We start from the raw sequence: 23,252 nt of genomic DNA, 5'->3' as shown, positions 1-23,252 counted from the left end.
TGACTCTTCTTCCAGATTAGTATTTATTCCATAGCCTCCCTTCACTGTCTTCTTGTGCCATCTAATAACCTATATTTCTGGTTTCTCCTTCTAGATCGAACATCTAAAAGCGAGCCTGGACCGTACGCGAGTGAAGACGTCTATTGCCCTTGAGGCCCTTATGGCGTACTCGGAGACGTTCACTCCCTACGATCCCTGGCTCACGCCGCCGCAGCCCTCCAACCCTTGGATCAGCGACGACACCTTGTATTGGCAAATCAACAGTCCCTTGTGAGTGACACACTCAGTTTTCGCCAGGAACGGCCAATATAAAAAACTGACCCTGACTGAACTGACTGAGACGACTGGTCTGGCCTAGTGGGTAGTGACCCTGCCTGTTAAGCCGCGGTCCTGGGTTCGAATCCTGGTACGGGCATTTATTTGTGTGATTAACACAGATATTTGTTCCTGAGTCTTGGGTGTTTTCTATGTATTTATGTCTTTGTATATTATATATATCGTTGTCTGAGTACCCACAACACAAGCCTTCTTGAGCTTACTGTGGGACTTAGTCAATCTGTGTAAGAATGTAAGAATGTCCTATAAAAAAAACCTCTAGATTATGCAAGTCTCATAAGTCATAGCCCCTCTCCCTTCAAGTCTCTAGGTAGGCGACGAAACCCCTATGCATTACAATTGAATAATCTGGCCCTGGCTTTCGAAACCTTTTTAAAACAGTTTCGGCTTGTTACATATGTTAATGGATTTTGCAATTTTGGGAACCATAAGGGTCTATGACACTGAAATTAGAATCTATTAGATGCACCTTCTTTTACTTTGCCTTCTTATTGTTTTAAATAATGACATATTCGCACTATTGTGCATAACCTACTTTAATTCTATAACGAATTTCTCATGTTTCTACCATAACTCAAGTTTTATAGCTCGAGCTGAATAACTGGGATCGCTTTTAGCCTCATAGCTTTGCAAACGATGTTGAAAGAACCTGATTTTATAGGTAGCTTCGCTTTGACTTCGACGAAGCACCCTTTGCAGATGGATATAATGTCATATAATGTCGGTAGAATGATATATTTATTGATACCGAATATACAGGGTGGATTTTCTTTTTGGGTCAGTGAGGGCAGCTACCAGATCCCTTGCTGCTACGAGAAAACGGTCTACGAAGACTTTCCCTCGATTTCAAATTAATGAAGATTGGCTTTTACAGATCTTGGAAAAAACATACAGGTTGCGAGAAAAAGGTCATTTTTGACAAACTTTTTTTTTGATGCGAATCGATCCCATTCCTATTAAGGATCAAAAGCTTGTATGGAACCAAAAAAAAATTTCCGGCTAGAAAAGCCACAAATCGAAGAAAACTGTTCCCATACAATTTGTATGAAAATGAAAACTTGTATTTTTCACATGCTGTTTTTGTATGCCAATCGATTCCATTCCTATCCAGTATCAATAGTTTCTTAGGGGTCAACTTACGGTAATGTACCTACTAAAAAGCCACAAATTAATAAAAACTTTTTCCATACATTTACTATGATGAAAATGTGAAATGTTATTATATTCTCAATTTTCTATCTCGCCCATCAGTCCTACAGCAATGTCTTCATACAGTATTATGGTCCTTAAATGTAACAGGACTGATTGGCCAGATAGAAAAATATGAATTCACGTTTTCTCCATAGTTAATGTATGGAAAAAGTTTTCTTTAATTGGTGGCTTTTTAGTACATCACCGTAAGTTGACCTCAGAGAAACTATTGATACTGGATAGGAATGGAAACGATTGGCATACAAAAATAGCATGTGAAAAATAAAAGTTTTCATTTTCATACAAATTGTATGGGAAAAGTTTTCCTCGATTTGTGGCTTTTCTAGCCGGAAATTTTTTTTTGGTTCCATACAAGCTTTTGATCCTTTATAGGAATGGGATCGATTGGCATCAAAAAAAAAAGTTTGTCAAAAATGACCTTTTTCTCGCACCCTGTATGTTTTTTCCAAAATCTGTAAAAGCCAATCTTCATTAATTTGAAATCGAGGGAAGGTCTTCTTAGACCGTTTTCTCGTAGCAGCACGGGATCTGGTAGCTGCCCTCACTGACCCAAAAAGAAAATCCACCTGTATACCTAGTTATAAATGCCTGGATTCTGGAAATAATTTATTTATCAGGGAAGCCTTCATTATTCTAAACAATGTTAATATGATTGTTCCCTCAGAGTGGAAGTGCCAAGTGAAAAGCGCGTGCAACGTTGGGCGATAAGCATCGACGAGCTGGTGTCGGATCCCACGGGGCTGCAGGAGTTCACCAGCTTCCTGCGCAAGGAGTACTCGCACGAGAACATCCGGTTCTGGCTGGCTGTGATGGATCTGAGGAGGAGCAGCGTCAAGCAAATAGCGAAGAAGCTTGAGGAGATTTACGAGTTAGTGTTCTGGTTTTATGATACACCTGCCCCAGATACACCTGCCCCAGATACACCTGCCCCAGATACACCTGCCCCAGATACACCTACACGTCAATTTTTTATTAATTTCCGCATTCTAACACTCTCCTCCTTGTATATACTCGAGGTGGCAAAGTACGTCCGAGCGAACTTGACTTTGTTCCCCAAAAAACAGTGGAACAGTAAAAGATTCCAGGACAGCCGTCAGCATGACTTGGTACAGCCCACTCATCGCCTTAGGAAGACTGGCAATTGTATACATGTGGTTGGAAGTAAGATTTACAATAATATTCCATGTGACATTAAAAACATGAACACCATTTCGGGTTTTAACTCGCGCTTAAAATGTTTATTGATTCGGAAGGCCTATTACTCCGTAAATGAGTTTATTAATGAGAACAATGAGACAAAAATATGAACATTCCATCACAATGCAAATTTAAATGTAAATTTTTATTTATTTCTAATTTCTATACCTTATAATATTATCCTTAGTTCACTAAGTGAATTGTAAATAATAAATGACAATATATGACTATTACAGAATAAATGATATGATATGATATGATATGATATGAAGTGAAAGTACAAAGGAATTCCGTAAGGAATTCATATAGGACGTGCAAGAGCATATTGCTTACCCTTAGAGTTGGTCAAAGACGCCTAGTCTTAGTAAGATGGCATATAGTTGAGAAATTGGGACCGGTTCCGCCTTGGTGGGGTGGCTTAGGGGCCCGGATTGCTAAAGACGCCGGTTCGAATCCGGCCTTCACCACTCGAGTTTCTTTACATCGCGGCATCGACATCTATTTCAGTTTATGAAAGTACAAAGTTAAAAGCGTTGTCGCTTCTGTACAGCATACGAAGTGCTAACTAAAAGATCATGTTTTCGAAATTCTTCGGCAGTTTAAAAGACCTCCCTAAAAACAATCAGGTAAAGAAGCTAAATTCTTTTATTTCAAAAACAAATCTTCACCAATTTTGTAAGGTTTCGATATTCAGACATGACATAGTCGAAGTAAATTCTCTATTACGAACCAATGATATTATACAACCATAGATAGGTTATACTCATACTTGAGGAGCACAAAAAATACTTCCATATTTATTTCTGTGCCTACGAAGAAATCTGTCATTTTTGATTAATTTTCTCATTCCATCCAACTTAGTCACACTCGTTGTTAAACATAAGGTCGTCTCTTTCTCTTTCGGTGTGCGGGAGCTCGTTAGCACGTGCACATTTCTCGCTTGTCCAGCCGCGTCTAAAGGCAACTTGTCCAATTTGTCACAAGTTAAGCGCTTCAATTTTGGAACGCCTATAACCTATCTTGAGTTATAAATCATTGTTACGAACACTAAATGGTTTTGACGTTACTCTTTCAATTGGCACATATCATATTGGAACACTGTTTATCCACAGAGAATTCCTAAAGCCCGGCGCGCCGTGTGAGATAAACATTGATGGTGCGACCATGGACCGCGTGGTCGAGGACATGCGGACCGGCTCGCGGTACGCGCTTGACCACGCTGCCGACCACGTGTACTCGCTGCTGCTCAAGAAGGACTGCTATCCGCGGTTCGTGCGCTCCGACCACTTCCGGAGGCTGCTGGAAGAAGGCAAGAATGTGCATCAGAAGAAGAAGTAAGTATACAAATTATACAATAGCTTATTATAATAATAAACAGTGGCTCTTAGGTCAGTCTCGTTCACCATGGATCTGGGGTTATGTGCCTCAAATTCGAAATAACTCACTATTGAAGAAGGACTGCTATCCGCGGTTCGTGCGCTCCGACCACTTCCGGAGGCTGCTGGAAGAAGGCAAGAATGTGCATCAGAAGAAGAAGTAAGTATACAATAGCTTATAATATAAACAGTGGCTCTTAGGTCAGTCTCGTTCACCATGGATCTGGGGTAATGTGCCTCAAATTCGAACTAACGAAAAATTTCCCGTGACTATTACCGGAAGAAGAAACGAACGATTATTAGAATTAACTATTGCGCTGAGAGACAAAGTTTGGGCGGACACAGATCTAAGGATACGGTTACGATAAGGTTACTCGGTGTTACTCAGATTAAGTCAAAATTAACTACTGATACGAACTGCATTGCAACAATAAAATACTTTTTCTGGTAAATTGATGTTTTTACGAATAAATTTAAGCCTTTCGCTGCGGCACCAGGCACATGTGACCGATTTTAGTATGCAAAATAAAAGCGCGGCGTTCAATGTGGAATAAAAGATGTGACACTAAGATACATATGTGCGTATAGCAAATAAAATAAATGATGATTATGATGAGAAACGACACTAAGATATAACACCAATACATTTTTCTTCACTATATGTTTTAACAACAACAATACATGAAGGAATGTACCAATTTCAATCGTATATCCGTTCCAGATTCTTCAACTTCGGCGGCGGTCAAGTAAAGAAGAAGCCGGGCAGCACCGCGACCGGCGGCCTGTCGCGGCGGCGCGGCTCGGACCGGTCGCTGTCCGGCTCCGCGCACGAACTAGCGGTGTGCGCCGCGCAGCCGCCGCGCCTGGCCGAGCCGCCGCCCCACTCGCACTCGCAGTCCAACCTGGCCGACATCCCCTTCAGGTGAGATCAGTAAACAGGCAGCACAGCAAGGCCCGCTATCGGGCTCATCGCACGAGCTGGCGGTGTGCGCCACGCTTCCCGGAGCCACCAGGCCGAGATCCCTCTCAGTATAGCCGTAGCGTAGCCACGTTGACAATGTTGACGGATCGATAGTTTTTGGGCTTGGCACACCCCTTGCTTCGTGCGACAAAACGTACAGATAACACATGCCTCTAAATTAATTTCGGAAGAATGATTTGTTTTTATTTTTTAATACCGGTCGGTGTAAATAACTCTCAGCGAACCTACACCGGTCACGAATGCACTCTTTCATGAGGATCTTCATTTTACGGACGTACCAATCTGATCATTTTCGTAGGGATCCAGCGGACGACGACAGATCGGACGTGGCGCCGTGGGAGACATCGAGTCGGGAGAGCTCATCTTACAGCGGTGCGCGGCGTCGACAGGACTCCGCCGCCGACTCGGGCAGCTCCTCGTCCGACGTGAGCGCGGCCGTGTGCGGCGAGCGCGCGCGCCGCCTGCCGCAGCAGAGCACGCTGGACGGCGGGCTGCGCGGCGCGCCGCCGCCCCTGCGCCGCCTGTCCGCCGTGGAGCCGCGCCACCTCGCGCCGCTCGCCTCCCCGCCGCGCCCGCGCCCCGCGCCCGCCCCCGCCGCGCCCGCGCTGCCCCCGCACCCCACGCCCACCATCAGCGTCAGCTCCGCGCCCGACGACGACTCCGCCTGCGAGCCCCCCGACTCGCCCGACGAGCCGCGCTCGCTCGCCGTCTCCGACGAGCCCTCGTCCGTGTTCGCGTCGGCCGACGCCACGCCCACCGAGCCGGCGCGCCCCGCCCCGCGCGCTCTCGAGGACGCGCCCGAGCTCGACCTGGCGACGATCGAGGAGACCGCTCCGGCCTCGCAAACGGGCAGCAAAATCGGCGATCTTCCAGAGAGCGACGCCGCGGAATCGTCGCCGGCGCGGGCGCCCGCGGCCGTGCCCGCCGCGGCGCCGCCCGCGCCCGCCGGCCCCGGCCCGGCGCCGGACGGTCCCGCGCCGGTCGCCCCGGCCAGCCCCGCGGCGGTGGTGCCGAGCGGCGCTGCGGCTGTGGCGCCGGCCGCCCCGGCCTGCGCCGCGGCGCTCGCGGCCGTCCCGGCGGCGCCCTCGCCCGCCGCGCCGCCCCCGGTGGCCGTGCCGCCGCCCGCGCCCGCGCCGGAGCCGGCGGGCCGGGCGGCGCCGCCGACGCCGGTGGCGCCGCTCGCCGTGGGGGAGGACATCGGGGTCGACGACGACCACGTAGACAAAGTGCCTTCGGCGCCCCCGCCGGTCCCCGCGGCGGCGGCCGAGTCGGACGCGACGAAAAAAATTGCTCACGAAGACGAACTGTCGTCGGTTTCGAAATCTAATATTGTTAAGCGTGATAATAAGAGCGACCTCGGTGATCGTAAACAGCGGAACGACATTTGTCCCTGGGAGGACGAGTAAGTACCGCCGTAGCCCGCACGCCTCCCGCCGCTAGCGCGATGTCCTGTCCGTCACTAAACGATTGGTTCTGCATGACGATATGAAATAAACATTCCTAAACACGCTTCACTCCTAGAGTATTGAGTGCAACAACTGCCTATTAGAGAAATAAACTTTTTTTATATGGGTTGCAATAATTTAGTTACTTTTTGTTATGTTATGTGTGTATATAAAGTTTAGTATTGCGTACGTATTTGGCGTAATTATATGAGTTGAATATTGCCATTTTGTTGTTTCTTTATCCTTGTGTAGTAGACTGTTTGCACGTTTTGTTTTGAAATGCCTGTACCCTGCTCGTGTACCCAATATAATTTCCTTGAGTAACTACAATGAGTGATTAAAAATTATATTCGAAGTATGGAAATCTACGGTATGAAGTAGCATTGTAGGTATATACAAAATCTAGACAATACAGCATATACCAGGTCCCCAAAAATAAAATATATTACAAACTGTAGCTAAAATGGACAGATAGGAAAGTAGCATATAACTCACAATTATAACTGCTCTTTCTTTGGACAAACGTACCTACTGACGAACCCACGACGTATTATATACCTGAACAAATGTTGAAGTAGGTATCTTATTATTATTTGAAGGTTTTTCTAACAAACAATCTCGGCTTATTTCGCCATATTATATATTTGGATTTAAATGCAATTTTCCCTATTCTGTGGAATATTTTCTGGATAAGGGAAATTGCAACGATCTACCTTCTTTCGTCCCTGAAATGCATTGTGCGCGCGGATTCGCCCCGTCTCCGAACAGTTGTTCACTTCACACACACTGGTGTTTCATTTTTCTTTTCGGGTCATCCTCTTTACAGCGTGCTTAAGGATACAAAGCAATTATAAGGTTTACAGCAAAACACGGCAGCAAAAGTCTTTAGAACCGTCTTGAAGATCCAACGTATTATCTACTTTTAGCTATATGACAATTACACTACAAGTCAAATAATACAAACAAAGGGCCACCCCTGGCGTGGAACTGGCTACCTAGTGTTCATAGAGATAGAGTCGATAATCCGTTGGACTTTCATTTCAAGATACGTTACATACTACGTGGTTCATTAATCATTACTCTTTACCATGTTTTGCGGTAAACCTAACAATTTAAAATTGCTTTGTATTTTAAAGCACGCTGTGAAGTGGATAGGCTAAAAAAAACGAAGCATAATAACTGACCATTTGTACACCTTATTTCAACGAGATAAGGTCGAAAATGGTTAGTTAAGTGTACTCCTGTTATTACTAAAGCAAGCTTCTTCTTTTTCAGGAACTCCTGTGAGAGTGATGCTCCATTTGTTAAAACGTATGCAACGCTCGGTTACTTATAACTTTTAATTTGTGTAGGAAAATATCAAGAATATTTTGAAATTGTCAGGGTTCATTATAGAAGAATGAAATAATAATATACATTTAATTTTTTATCTTAGACCCTATGTTCTAATTATTACAGATTAGATCATTATTATGTAATTATATGAATATTTTAAAGTAAATGATCGTTAATTATTAGAAAATTAATTGTTTCATTGGTGCACCCTTAGGTCCCGTCTGAGGTAGCAAAACAAAACTTAGAAACGTAAGAAACGGTATTTCAAACATATCTCAGTAGGTAGATACCTTATTTATTCATTTCTTTGGATGCAATTAAGCTAATACGTAAGTACAAAGTTGTTAATTACTTCATATTTTAAGAACAGGTAGTCTAATACAGCGATACTCAACTGGGCTTATTACGTAGCGCCAGATGATCCTGTTATAAAGATACACAACCTTTCCATCCGCACGTCACCTTTAAAATAAATCAATATATTTTTAATGAGGCCACAACACCGTCTTTGTGGTCTCATCTTGGGTCGCCCATTCGTTTTTCGTCAAGTTCTTAAATTAGTCCTATTCTGCTTTCGTCACCCATTCTACATTCGTCACAATCGTCAGTGGCTTTCAATGTAGAATGAGTAACGAAAACAGAATAGGACTAATTTAAGAACTTGACGAAAAACGAATGGGACGACCCAAGACGGTACCGTCTTTGTGGCCCTCATTAAAAAAAACATTGAGTATGGTCTAAAATATAAATGCAGATCTAGGTAGTAGGTTACTTAAGTAAAGAAGTACCTATAGTTTGATAAAACAATCTAAGTATGGAATCTTTATGGAATTCACAAGCTAAATTAGAAAAAACCATGTAGGTAATTTGAGAATAAAACAATCTGTTTTTTGTAAAAATGTATTTCGTAGTAATAGGAACGCACACACGAAGGGTAATTAATACATCGTTTAAAAGTTTTAAAACCTATATATAATACTGTAAGAAAGATTGTCGAATCTTCAGCTATATAAAGTTAAATATAATACTTATTTAAAACCTTCGCGTTTTGAACACATATTAACTCACATTTATAGACGGGTCTAACGCGAAATTTATTCAATTACCTTTATTTACCGACGTTTCGACACAGGTTAAATAGTATTCCAAAACTAAACAAAAATTTAGACTAAAGACGTAACTTAGCTATAAAATTGCTGATTAAGTTAAATGCGAGTGAAGACCAAGGCAAGTAAAATGTATTATACTCGTAGATGTTGTATACAGGCATACAAATCCATACATTTCATATCCCACGATAACAAAACCCGTCTCGACAATCTCACGTATCTATCGTATCAGTAAACTTGTTGTTTATGTGAAATCGCGCGACACAACCAAGTTACCAGACTTCTCGGCAGACTCCGTCCGCATCCATCTTGTAGCCTGCCGGGCAGTTGTCAGGAACTTGGATCATGTTCCTCATGGCGATGTTGGGCGTGGTCTCCTGAGGAGCTTCCTCCACGGAGTTGCTGTCTCCCGCACCAGACTTGGCAGCCACCTCTGCCGCCTTCGCTTTTACGTCCTCCACTTCGTCGGGAAACACGACACGGTCATTGGCAGCCATTATTCTGAAACACAAATATTAGTAAGTAAGTATATTTGAACAGAACTTTATTTCCTCTGTGGGTACTATTTGACTCGTCAGTGACAGGTCACTGACGAGGTAATCTGGCCACAATATAACCGCTTTTCTCACAAATGTAATGGGCTGTCTGTCCGTCACTATATGATGAGTCGAATACATCCCAGAAAATTTTATTATGCTTTAGAGTTTTCGAAGAATCGATAAAAAAACACAGGAACACACACACACACACAGGTTATAGCACAGAATAAATAATAGTACTAAGTAGAGAAGACTCACTCTCTAACAAAAATAGTCAATCTTTTCTTAGGTAAATGACTCAACGGGAAGGTACGCAAAAGAAATTTAATATCTGTAACAAATAGGTAGTTTGTGGGTTGAAGGTCGATCAAATTAGAATGATGCAGCAAAAACTATGTACCTACTAGCTGTTGCCCGCGACTTCGTACGCGTGGATTTGTATATTCATATTCATAATCATATTCATATTCATATTTTATTGATAACGTTAATTACATGTTAGGAGTAAGTACATAAAATAAAATTACATTTCACTAAATGTAAACATACTTAACAACAAATAAAAGCAGAACAGTACGGTTACCATCAGTTTGTCACTGACATAAACGCCGTCGAGAACGTAATTTACTTTCTATACATCTCGCTCGCACTCGCATATTCGTGTAAACGGGATGTATAGAAAGTAAATTACGTTCTCGACGGCGTTTATGTCAGTGACAAACTGATGGTAACCGTACAGAAATACATATGTCGTGTCGATCATAATTATAAACTTAAAACTAAAATAATTCCATGTTTCGTTAAATAATTTTAAATAGTTACATTAAGGCTTTCTAATAATCCATATTAAAATATCTAAATTAAAAATAACATTTTACAGTGAAAGTAATGTCCCATCATGGTCCCATCGAAACAGTGATTTAGATTTTCACATTGTGTGTATGGATCAATGACACCCTGTCGAAGAATTCGTCGATCGTGTAGCAGGCCATCTTTTTTTAATCTTTCTAGTAAATGTGACATCACTAAGGGCATCTCTGATTTCAGCAAGTAACGTGTTGAACAGTCTGACGCCTAAAACACCAAGGGATTTCTTAGCTTTAGCGGTAGTATGGGCCGGTACCAGAATGAGACTTCCACCGCGCGTGCTTCTACCCGACTGCTGCTCACGGGTTTTATAAGAGCTTAGATTGCTTCTTACGTACTTACACGTACTTATTGTTACGTACTTATTGGTGGGTGGTTATAAATTCTACATTAGCTTAGAACATTATGCAGCAAAAGATAGCAGTAGGGACGGTTATCATTTGTTAATTATTATAACAACGCATGAGTTTGTCTTTCACAACCTGGCTACGAAGTCCCTAACTGAATAAAATTGTTCTCGATATAATCTCTCTCTCAACCCCCAGAAGATTTTCAAGTCCACTATTTAATAAAACCTACTACCTACCTATTTACGAAGTTTGAAGTTCCTAGCTTTAAATAAAATTTGAACCCTCTACCAACTCTCAACCCCTGTTTAAACTTTTAGGGGATGAATTTTTAAAAACGCTGAAATTACTTTTCTTGTATTGTAATAATATGCCTTTATACAACGATTCAAGTCCCGCACTCAAGTAAATATTTGGGTTCCATACAAATTTTCGACCCCCTTCACCACCTTGAGGGATGGATTATCAAAGACTCTGAAATTAGTTTTCTTTTCTCTTAATAAAATATTTTTTTACGAAACTTCAAGTTCCTAGCTTTAAATAAAATTATAACCTATACAATCTTTCAACCCCTTTTTAACCCTGTTATCGGATGAATTTTTAAAAACGCTGAAATTAGTTTTCTTGTGTTCTAATAATATGGCTTTATACAAAGATTTAAGTCCCGCACTCTCAAAAATATTTGATCTCCATACAAACTTTCAACCCCTTTTTCACCTCCTCGGGGGATGAATTTTTAAAAACGCTGAATAGGTTTTTTTTGTTTTTTTAATAAAATACCTTTTTACGAAGTTTCAAGTTCCTAGCTTTAAATAAAATTTGAACCCTATACAAACTTTCAACCCCTTTTGGACCCTTATAGGGGATGAATTTTTAAAACCGCTGAAATTACTTTTCTCGTATTCTAATAATATGTCATTATACAAAGATTCAAGTCCCGTACTTACAAAAAATGTTGACCTCCATACAAATTTTCAACCCCTTTTTCACCACCTTAAATGTTGAATTTTGAAAAACGCTGACAATAGTTTTCTTCTCTTTTAATGAAATAACTTTTTACGAAGTTACAAATTCGTAGCTTAAAATAAAGTTTAAACCCTATACAATCTTTTAACCCCTTGTTAACCATTTTAAGGGATGAATCTTTGAAAACGCTGAAATTACTTTTCTTGAAATCTAATAATATGGCTTTATACAAAGATTCAAGTCCCGCACTCTAAAAAATATTTGATCTTCGTACAAACTTTCAACCCCTTTTTCACCACCTCGGGGGATGAATTTTTAAAAACACTGAAATTAGTTTTTTTGTTTTTTAATTTAATACCTTTTTGCGAAGTTTCAAGGTCCTAGCTTAAAATAAAATTTGCACCCCAAGACATAGTTTCATCCCCTTTTTTACCCCCTTAGGGGTTGAATTTCCTAAAACGTCGCAATTCCTTTTTTTTGTAATCGGCTATTATGCCTATCTAAAAAGTTTCAAAGCATTTGTAATGGATTCAAACTTTCAACCCCTTTTTAACCCTGTTAGGGGATGAATTATTAAAAACACTGAAATTACTTTTCCTATCTTATAATAATATACCCATATACAAAGTTTCAAGTCCCACACTCACAAAAATATTTGATCTCCATACAAACTTTCAACCCCTTTTTCACCACCTTGGGGGATGAATTTTCGAAAACGCTGAAATTAGTTTTTTTTTATAAAATACATTTTTACAAAGTTTCAAATTCCTAGCTTAAAATAAATCTTGAATCCCATACAACCTTTCATCCCCTTTTTAACCCTTTTAAGGGATGAATTTTTAAAAACGCTGAAATTACTTTTCTTAAGTCCTAATAATATGGCTTTATACAAAGACTCAAGTCCCGCACTCTCAATAATATTTGATCTCCGTACAAACTCTCAACCCCTTTTTCACCACCTCGGGGGATGAATTTTTAAAAACGCTGAAATTAGTTTTCTTGTTTTTTAATTTAATACCTTTTTGCAAAGTTTCAAGGTCCTTACTTAAAATAAAATTTGCACCCCAAGACAAAGTTTCATCCCCTTTTTTACCCCCTTAGGGGTTGAATTTCCTAAAAAGTCGCAATTACTTTATTTTATAATCGGCTATTATGCCTTTCTAAGAAGTTTCAAAGCATTTGCAATGGATTCAAACTTTCAACCCCTTTTTAACCCTGTTAGGGGATGAAGTTTCAAAAACGCTGAAATTACTTTTCCTGTCTTATAATAATATACCCATATGCAAAGTTTTAAGTCCCACACTCACAAAAATATTTGATCTCCATACAAACATTCAACCCCTATTTCACCACCTTGGGGGATGAATTTTCGAAAACGCTGAAATTATTTTTTTTATTTTTTTATATAATATATTTTCACAAAGTTTCAAATTCCTAGCTTAAAATAAATCTTGAACCCCATACAACCTTTCATCCCCTTTTTAACCCTTTTAAGGGGTGAATTTTTAAAAACGCTGAAATTATTTTTCTTGAGTTCTAATAATATGGCTTTATACAAAGACTCAAGTCCCGCACTCTCAATAATATTTGATCTCCGTACAAACTTTCAACCCCTTTTTCACCACCTCGGGGGATGAATTTTTAAAAACGCTGAAATTAGTTTTCTTGTTTTTTAATTTAATACCTTTTTGCAAAGTTTCAAGGTCCTAGCTTAAAATAAATTTTGCACCCCAAGACAAAGTTTCATCCCCTTTTTTAACCCCTTAGGGGTTGAATTTCCTAAAACGTCGCAATTGCTTTGTTTTGTAATCGGCTATTATGCCTTTCTAAGAAGTTTCAACGCATTTGTAATGGATTCAAACTTTCAACCCCTTTTTAACCCTGTTAGGGGATGAATTTTCAAAAACGCTGAAATTACTTTTCCTGTCTTATAATAATATACCCATATACAAAGTTTCAAGTCCCACACTCACAAAAATATTTGATCTCCATACAAATTTTCAACCCCTTTTTCACCACCTTGGGGGATGAATTTTCGAAAACGCTGAAATTAGTTTTTTTGTTTTTTAATATAATACATTTTCACAAAGTTTCAAATTCCTAGCTTAAACTAAAACTTGAACCCCATACAACCTTTCATCCCCTTTTTAACCCCCTTAGGGGTTGAATTTTTCAAAATCGCTTCTTATCTCTTGTACACTTTACAAATGCAACCTAGTGTGCAAATTTCAACTTTCTACCTTTTGTAGTTTCGGCTCTGCGTTGATGAATCAGTCAGTCAGTCAGTCAGTCAGTCAGGACACTTGCATTTATATATATAGATTATGTCACGACAAATGAAGGCCGCAGAACAAGTGGCCGCGCAGGATATTCTGATCGTGAGTAGGTATATAAATAAATAGGCACGAATCATTATATAGCAATGTTTATATACTTATTGCCTAAACCAGAATGCACCCAATCTAAGTATATTGTTGTCGAATTATGTTTAGGTAATGTATGTAATTATATACGTAGAATAGGATATAAATAATATATATTGTAAATAAATAAATGATTATATCGTAGAATAGGTCAACTACAAATAATATAATTAAGGTGTTATCAAGGAAAGGGCCGATGTTGGACAAACATAAGTACCTACCTAATTAACTTCAAATTATTTGGTAAGTTTGTATGAATTGTATTGTATGACAACAGTAATAACTTAAGTAGGTAAGTAATTAAAGTAAACCAGTAAACAAGATAAACAACTGTCAACATGTTTATTTGCAGCCTTCATTTGACATAATTTGAATAGGGGAAATATTCACTTTCTGGAAATTATTATACAAAGTGACCCATTTTATATGCTTTGCACTTAAGTGTAACCTATAGGGACCAACCATCAGGACCAACCAATAGGAGTCAACCATCTTGTTAAGTAATCGAAAAGTAAATGTTGCTTGAAAAAAAAACTACAAATGCATAAACATATAAAAATTAAAGAATAAATATGATATGATCTAATACTTACATTAAATTAAATTAAATTTCAGTGAAATCTTGCTCAACACAAATGCTCGCTGCGTCTTGCTAGGATGAATGGTGTCCGGTCGGTTCGCCCCCCAGTTAAATACTTATCGACTGTTTAGAGACTTATCGGTCCGATGTGTGAAACAACCTGGAGTGAGTCACACAAAATATCCCGCGCTATTTAGAGCCACACAAATAAAATAGGTATGTCATTTTAGTTTTAAGTAGGTACGTAGGTATATAGGTAATAGGTACTTATATCCTCTAGCTTCACGGTCTTGATATGATACTAATACAAATGACTTGCAACGAAATTTAAATTGCTTTTATTTTGTTCCGTTTGATTTGAAAACATTACGCGTTATTTTAGGTATGCTAAAAAAAAAACAACGGGTTGCACTCAGGGAGTACCGGCAGAAGTGAAAACTCAATCACTATTGCAAAATGTCTGCAGCACTATCTATAATTGAGGTTAACGCCATCTAGCGTTATTTCGTCGCATTACTTGAAACCCCTAAGCACATCACTGTTAGTACTCGAGTTATATTAATACCAGTTAGATCGAAACTCACTAGATGGCATTTAAATCAATAAAGAAAAACTCAATGACATTGAAGTAACAGTCTTTCGATCAGGTAAGGCGGTCACATGACACCTGTTACCTACGAGTTTAATGGCTCCTCTACACGATGGGCCAACGCCGGCCACTCCAAGGAACGCATTTATGCGTTAGAGGGAGCAAGTGATATTGCTATCTCATTCTACCGCGTGGCTGCGTCCCTTGGAGTGGCCGGCGTTGGCCCATCGTGTAGAACAGCCATAACATTTTTTTCCCATCACAAAAAGTGGACAGCGCCGCTAAAGAAGTTTTCACTTCAAAAACTACATTACCTATCTAATTATATAGTCTTTGAAAATTTTGAAATAGTGCAGACACACACTGCGTAAACACACTGTCAGCCTAGACTAAGTTATTCTAAACAATGTACGTATTTTCGCCAAATCCTCTGATTTAGGTAGGTACTGTAGATTTTGTTAGACTGAAATCATAAGATAATTTAGAACGGCCAATAACATAATAGATACAGTCAGTAGCAGAAGTTATAAAGCGACATAATTCGTAGATCATCATTTTGAATAACTCGTCCGCTTAGCTACTTCTATCGCTGACTGTACTTACTGAACAATTGGTTTGCCTACAATTTACCTAGGAACTTAGTTTGAAGTTTGAAACTTGTTTTCGGAATATTTTGTTAGCAAATGTTTTTCTAAGAAGTGCAAAATAGTATCTATTCAATATAAAAAAATCGATAAGCAACAGTCCTACCTCTATAACTGTGTTTATTATGATTAATCACACAGGTAATATATCTTTGCAGTTTGCCACATCATATCTTAGATAAGGGTGTGCTATAAAGGTCTTATTCCAATAGCCTACTAAACACAAGACAATCCAAGCGTCAGAAACACCAATATAAGTTCGTTCTGCGATAGGCATAGTTAGTTATGTATAAGGGTGGTGGTCCAATATTTGATCCAATGTGCATTGGGTTCACTCTCTCATTAAGCAAAATGTAAGACGAAAATACAAATTTGAGCAATTGCACAGGTGGAATACCAGCCTAAGGTACCAACTACAGGTCAAGTTGCACTGGAAATCATGAGTACAAGACTCACGCCTACTCGTGCAACTAATAGGAATACACAACCAGTACATGACGTGTTTGTGTACTGTGTAAATATACTGAGAACTTATCGATGGGTTATAGGAATCACGATAACCAATCTACGCAGTGTCTGAGCTGAGTCAACACGTGAATTTGTAGAGGCGTTCAAGGGTACGGCTGGAGATAGGTAGAGATCGTGGTTCCGCGTGGACAGAGAAACCCTATGACGTCGGTTCCGTATCCGTTAGCAGCGAGGACGTTGGGGCATTGTGTGTGGGTGGGCGTTTTTTTTTTTTTGTTGTCCCCTACACTTTTTTTTTTCAAATTTGGGATTTTTTATGTTATTTCTACTCAGAATCACGAGCTCTTTCTATCCTAATAGGAGAAAAAAAGTGTCCTAAGGATTTTATTTCCATTACGTTTATTTTTCATAGACTTTGTATGGCGGTCGCGGAATGCAAAGATCGAAAAATGTATGGAAATTTTGGGACACTTTTTTTCTCCTATTAGGATAGAAAGAGCTCGTGATTCTGAGTAGAAATAACATAAAAAATCCCAAATTTGAAAAAAAAAAAGTGTAGGGGACAACAAAAAAAAACGCCCGGGTAGAACATATTGAATGTTTTATTTACGAGTATTAGCACACAGTACAGAACTAAAAGCAAGGTAGAACATAATAAAATCGAAAATAAATCGGTCTTGGTTGTTAATGGTTGCTTTTTTATTTTTTATACTTAGGTGAGTTGGTAGTAAATTAATACTTGTCTCGTAATTTTAAACGAGCTTTCACTTCGAGTAAAAATTTGTTTATAAATCTTAAATTATACTTAACATCGTATTATTGGTTACGTAGCTACCTACTCCGGCTAGATTGCAAGAATAAAAATATGATTACATCTTTTTTCTAGTAATTTGTTATTTTGTCTTATATTCTGTAATTTTAATTATGATATTTTTGATACAATGTCTAGCTAATTTCTGAATTTGTTGAGTTTAATTATAGGTACCGTACCTCCCAACAGTCCCAACTATAGTCCAACCAAAGCTCCCACTATGGTCCTAAATTAACTGCATTTTTTTCCATTCAGGTGTGTCTTTTACTGTATTTTTTGTAGTTCTAAGGCAAGGTATGTTTATAAATGGAAAAACAACGGGTTGCACTCAGGGAGTGCCGGCAGAAGTGAAAACTCGATCACTATTGCAAAATGTCTGCAGCACTATGTATAAGTAATTGAGGTTAACGCCATCTAGCTTTATTTCGTCGCATTACTTGAAACCCCTAAGCACGTCACTGTTAGTACTCGAGTTATATTAATACCAGTTAGATCGAAACTCACTAGATGGCATTGAAATCAATAAAGAAAAACTCAATGACATTGAAGTAACAGTTTTTCGATCAGGTCACGTGACCGTCTTACGTCTTACGGTCACGTGACACCTGTTAAGAGTTTAACATTTTTTCCCCATCACAAAAAGTGCACAGCGCCGCCAAAGAAGCTTTCACTTCAATAACTCTGAGTAAATTTACCAAAAGGAACATTGGTATTGATATTTTGAACTTGTGGACCATAGTTGCAGTATTCGACTATAGTTGGGAGCACGTTGGGAGGTTTAACGGTACCTACCTATCGTCCTGTATAATTACCTTATATGCGCTTTAGTTATATTTACTCAATTTACTGTAAGCTTAGGTACCTACTTATAGGTATGTTAAATAAACGATAGAGAAATTGAAATAAAAGAACATGTAAATAACCAGCCTAATTTTAAAATACTACAGAATCTTTTTTAGATTAGAGGTTGATCCTATGTAAAACCTTCCTACCTTGGTAGGTTCTGGTGAACCACTATTAATTTATTAAACCACTATTTTACCTGTTTAAATGGTATACATAGGTAAAATATCAATAAATACATTGTAAAAATACACAGCTGGATACACACACAAATCAGTTTATTGAACCATGATACAATTCTCGCCCGATATTATACAAGGACCTTAATAACCTAATTCCAATACCTAATACCGTCGCGCTTGAAGTTCTAGTCGAGAACACAAATCATTTTAGCACATAATTAAATAAAATGATGAAGAATAAGGTCCCTGTTTAACACTAGCAAGCTTGAGTTGTTACCACACTTCGCGACATTCGCCGTTTATGTAGTGTGTTCCTTTAGGACAATTGTCAGGCACCGTTATCATGTTCCTGAGTTCCGCCCGAGCACTGGGGTCTGTAGTAAACTTCCATTTTGGATTGATGGCACCAACGCATAAGTCCTGTTAAATTAATTCAGACAAACTTTAAGCCGGATTCACATTTTTAATGTTGTTCCTTTCATCAAGTGAACGAAACCATGTTAACATGCATCACACCGTCATCACCGCATCCAGAAACCGTAGTCAATGTGATAACTGATAACACTGACAACTGTCTAACATTGCCTTTTCATAAAAAAATAAATGCATGGTGTAGGTACCTAGGCATTTTTTTTTTGTTGTCCCCTACACTACACTTTATTTCAAATTTGGGATTTTTTATGTTATTTCTACTCAGAATCATGAGCTCTTTCTATCCTAATAGGAGAAAAAAAGTGTCCCAAAATTTCCATACATTTTTCGATCTTTCTATTCCGCGACCGCCATACAAAGTCTATGAAAAATGGTGACGTAATGGAAATAAAAACCTTAGGACACTTTCTTCTCCTATTAGGATAGAAAGAGCTCGTAATTCTGAGTAGAAATAACATAAAAAATCCCAAATTTGAAAAAAAAAAAGTGAGGGGACAACAAAAAAAAACGCCCACGTACGAATGTTGTACGAATGTATTTATTTACGATCGAATCAATCAAATGCCTGCAGCCTGCAAGTGATATACTTATCACATTGTGTCAGTATACCTCATATACAAGATTATATATATACAGGGTGGCCAAATAAGAGGTATACACTTTATTTTTGAAATTTTATTCTATAAAACATAAAAAATATTAAGTATTCCTTGTTAAATATAATATGTAGGGTCAGCAATTACACATGGAAAATAATGTCAGACAAATGTCCACCTCTAGCAGCATGGCAGATGCGAACCCTTTTCATGGCGTTTTTCATCACTTTTTCACACATTTCTGGCGTTATCTCAGCGACAGTGTTTCAAATATTTTGTATTAATTGCTGAAGGTTCGTTGGCCTATTAGCATAGACACGTCCCTTTAGATAGCCCCACAGAAAAAAGTCAGGAGCTGTTAAATCAGGCGATCTTGGGGGCCAGTCAATGTCAACGTTTCTCGAAATTAATCGACCGGGAAACGTTATTTTTAATGTTTCTATTGTTTTTAAATATTAAAACACGTTGTTCCGTCGTAAAACGCTCCATAAGTAATAAATTTGCCGTATCTACACAAACTAATTTTCATGCAATAACTGTCATATTTACCGCCAGCATAAAATGGCGGCAAAAAAAAGTTGTATACCTCTAAGTTGGCCACCCTGTATTTAGGTATCAAATAAAGCAACAACATTAGATACTTACAATGGTGATAGTTAGTAGCATCAGAATGCTGATCAGTTTGAAGCAATGCATTGTAGTCTGAAACACAAAAATTACGACACTCATGACTATTGTGGCTATTTAGGAAGCCTGGAAAATGTTGTACATATTTGAAACTATGAGAATCGAAATGTTTAAGGCCCCATAGGTTCGTCTTCTTCTCTCATTTTCACTGAGCGTAAGCGTGAGCAAGATGGATGTGCGTGCTCAGGACCACGGATATCATGATTTTGAGTTTTAATTTGTTGTACTTAAGTTTTAAAAAGGAAGTTTTAAAAAGTAATCGCTGAGTTTCCTCAAAAGTAAAATTGCGCATTTATAGAAGCAATTTCCATATTTTTAGCTTTTGTGCTTAAATTGTTACAAATTTTAAAGTGCGTTTTAGAACCGTTTGTGATTTTTTTCTATCGAGCGGATGTCAAAAAAATCATGATTCGATTCGTTGAAGTCCTGAAAGAAAATGCTCAAGATTGCTAATTAAATTTTTGGCAACCGTATTGTTATCTAAAAAAAGCGGTATACTATTTTTCGAAAACTTCGCTCTCTGAACCTACGGCACCTTAATGCTGAAAATTTTCCAATAAAGGTACTTAATACAATCATTTATTTTCTCCTGCAAGAAATGATTGAGTCTTAGTTGTTCTCTTCGTATATATTTATATAATGTATAAATATTACACTTATTTACTACCCGTAAATTTTGATAACGAAGTTTGCAGAATGTAATTACATGCGGTCATTAGCGTCATTATTTTCACATAAAACTTTTTAAATTAAAATTAATATTGTAATATAATAATGCACGCGTAAGCACATAAACAGTCGTTATTGTATTATTTGCTTAGTGTATTTTTTTGCTCTATCAGGCGCAGAATCGCAGATGAGGTTGACCTCAGGGGGGCGACACTATTAATATAGTTGGCGTCAGTAAAGATGGCGGACGACGGCGTCCATTTAGAAAGAAAGAAAAAGTGGGTAAAGTTGACGTCCGATTATGCAAACTCTTTGCAAAACAATTTTAAGGCATGAATACAACATTGAGAAGGTTGCATACCTAGTCTGTCAATACCTTTATTTATAATGTTGGTTACCTTAGCAACTGTTGTTAACTGTCACACTGTCAGACAAATTAAATGTCGTAAACAGATACATACGTTTTCACCTCAGCAGCTCGAACAAGGGTACTTTGCTACTTAAAAACAGTGAGCAAAATCGCATTTTGCTCACTGAGTGAGACAAAATGACATTCAAGTGACCTTAATATTCAAATGTCATTTCAACATGCGGGGTCTAATACAAGTTCGAAATACTTGGATTTTATTATCTCTGTCCCTTTCACGTCGTTAGCAAAAAGAAAGAGACAAAAAAATTTTCAAACGACATTCAACGGTATATTGACGGTTTATAATAGACCCCCGAAAACCGTCAGAACGCATCGTTCCAAAACACATACAAGTATGAATTCTTAATATGTAATTAATGAAAATAAAGTTTCAGATTTGATAAAAACTGATAAAAACACTATATTTTACGTAATTTATTGTACGATTAAAATAATGAACTCAAAAAATACACAGTATATCACGTAAAATAAATAATTATACTTTTAAGAATCTTTACAATAGTTTACAAATAGTAAGTATCCGTAATTCGGACCGTATCTTACAATGTTTTTTTTTACAAAAAAAAGTTGCCGATTCAAATGTCAATCAATTGATGGTCGTTGTTTTCATATATTACCTATTTTACTGAAATTTACTACGTTTGTTTGTTTGTTTTTGTGTTTGATTGTGGTAATTATACTTAATTGTGAGTATATCTTAAGAAACATGACTAAATAGGTAAGTGATGAAGAAGGATTACATTTTTCGGGTTGTCTAAATGTTCTTACTGCTGAGGTGAAAAGTTTTATGAACTACACGAGATCAAAGTTATTTACATCTCGTGCGCTTTTGAGTCCCTTACTACGCTCAAGATTCTAAATTAGATTCACTCGCTACGCTCGTGAATCTACTTTAGAATCTTTCGCTTGCACGGGACTCAAAATAAGCACTCGAAGAAATATCAAACTTTGATCTCTTGTTGTACAAATAACTATTTCTCGATTCAATTTAAAGTGTAACCGAGTAAAAATGGAGCAGGCATTAAACACGAAAATAGGGAGATTAGACTCCCAATATTACAACACCTGGAGGCTTACATTTTTAATAGTGCTCAAGACAAGAGGTTTAGATATTCTCGAAGTAAAAAAGAAAAATTCCATAGTTTGCGCTCACTGCAAATAGCGATGAAAAAGACTTTTATAAGCTCGAAAATATAATAGCGCAATTTCAATTTTGTTCACGACAATCATGTCCTATGACATTCTGCAAAAAATCGTGGGGTTTGATTCCGCTAAAGACACGTGGGAGGAACTAGAGCGCATCTATGGGGGTACCTGCTTAGACAAGAGATAATACATATGTATGCCTGAAATTCTTCAGTATTTTAAAGAACATTACCCATGTGTTTTAAAGAATATTTGGAGCAAACTGTGTACGGAGCTACAGAGCGTGGCGTGGCGTATTACCCAAAATTATCCTAATGAGACAATGATTTCAAAGAAATTGGATATTGAGTCAGAAGCTGCAAGCGGTGGATTCCTGCTCATTATAAAATGTACATACTATTTTTGTATACCAAATTGAAAGCAATAAAATACATACTTTACTATTATGTTTTTGTTACGAGGGGCGTTCAATATATAATGAGAATGAGATGTAAACTCTTTAAATATTAGGAAAGTAAATACTGGCCGGTAAAGCTAATCTACCTAGCTGATTGCCATGAAAAAAAAAACTAACTGTTTTTAGTTTAAAAAAAAATACGGCGATTTCTTTGCGATGCTATTGAGTACGTTAGCGAAAATGGAGAAAATTGAACTGCGCGCCGTTATCAAATACTTGTGTTTGAAAAATTTTTCTACGGACCAAGTCGATTTAGATTTACGGGACACTTTAAGGTCTAATGCTCCTCCGTATTCGACAGTCGCACGTTGGTGCGCCGAATTTAGACGTGGAAGAACATCGACCATGGATGACCCCCGCTCCGGACGCCCTACTACAGCAGTAACTGAAGAAATTGTGAAAAAAGTCGAAAACTTAGTTTTGGCGGATCGTCGTGTCACGGTTCGTTTTATTACTGAAAATGTAAAGATTTCAACTGGGAGCATGCATAATATTTTATATGAACGCTTGGGTATGAAAAAGGTATCAGCGCGTTGGGTACCCAGAATACTTACTGACACGCAAAAACAAACTAGAGTCGAGAT

General features: G+C 38.4%; 2 protein-coding genes across 2 annotated transcripts in view; one reads left to right on the top strand and one right to left on the bottom strand.

Moving 5' to 3' along the window:
- The window catches only part of LOC134648773 (regulator of G-protein signaling 9), a 31,608-nt gene extending 23,538 nt beyond the window's left edge, over positions 1 to 8,070 (top strand). The window contains exons 9-14 of the mRNA XM_063503328.1: positions 95 to 270; positions 2,213 to 2,416; positions 3,858 to 4,079; positions 4,843 to 5,043; positions 5,402 to 6,505; positions 7,824 to 8,070. Of these exons, the coding sequence (XP_063359398.1) occupies positions 95 to 270; positions 2,213 to 2,416; positions 3,858 to 4,079; positions 4,843 to 5,043; positions 5,402 to 6,505; positions 7,824 to 7,884 (1,968 nt within the window). The 3' untranslated portion in view covers positions 7,885 to 8,070. The remainder of the gene's footprint in view (positions 1 to 94; positions 271 to 2,212; positions 2,417 to 3,857; positions 4,080 to 4,842; positions 5,044 to 5,401; positions 6,506 to 7,823) is intronic.
- Positions 8,071 to 9,173: 1,103 nt separating this feature from the next.
- LOC134649219 (uncharacterized) lies at positions 9,174 to 9,501 on the bottom strand. The gene has a single exon (XM_063503938.1). It carries the CDS (start codon positions 9,487 to 9,489, stop codon positions 9,265 to 9,267), a length of 225 nt encoding a protein of 74 aa, XP_063360008.1. The 5' UTR covers positions 9,490 to 9,501; the 3' UTR covers positions 9,174 to 9,264.
- Positions 9,502 to 23,252: the final 13,751 nt, after the last annotated feature.

This window comes from Cydia amplana, chromosome 6, assembly GCF_948474715.1.
Source record: "Cydia amplana chromosome 6, ilCydAmpl1.1, whole genome shotgun sequence".
Lineage (NCBI taxonomy): Eukaryota > Metazoa > Arthropoda > Insecta > Lepidoptera > Tortricidae > Cydia > Cydia amplana.
The sequence above is the reverse complement of the archived record's forward strand: the minus strand, read 5'-3'. Positions and strand labels throughout refer to the sequence as shown.

What these genes read in the sequence shown, in the direction of transcription:
- LOC134649219 (XM_063503938.1), bottom strand. Translation starts at nt 9,489, where the DNA reads ATGGCTGCCAATGACCGTGTCGTGTTTCCCGACGAAGTGGAGGACGTA.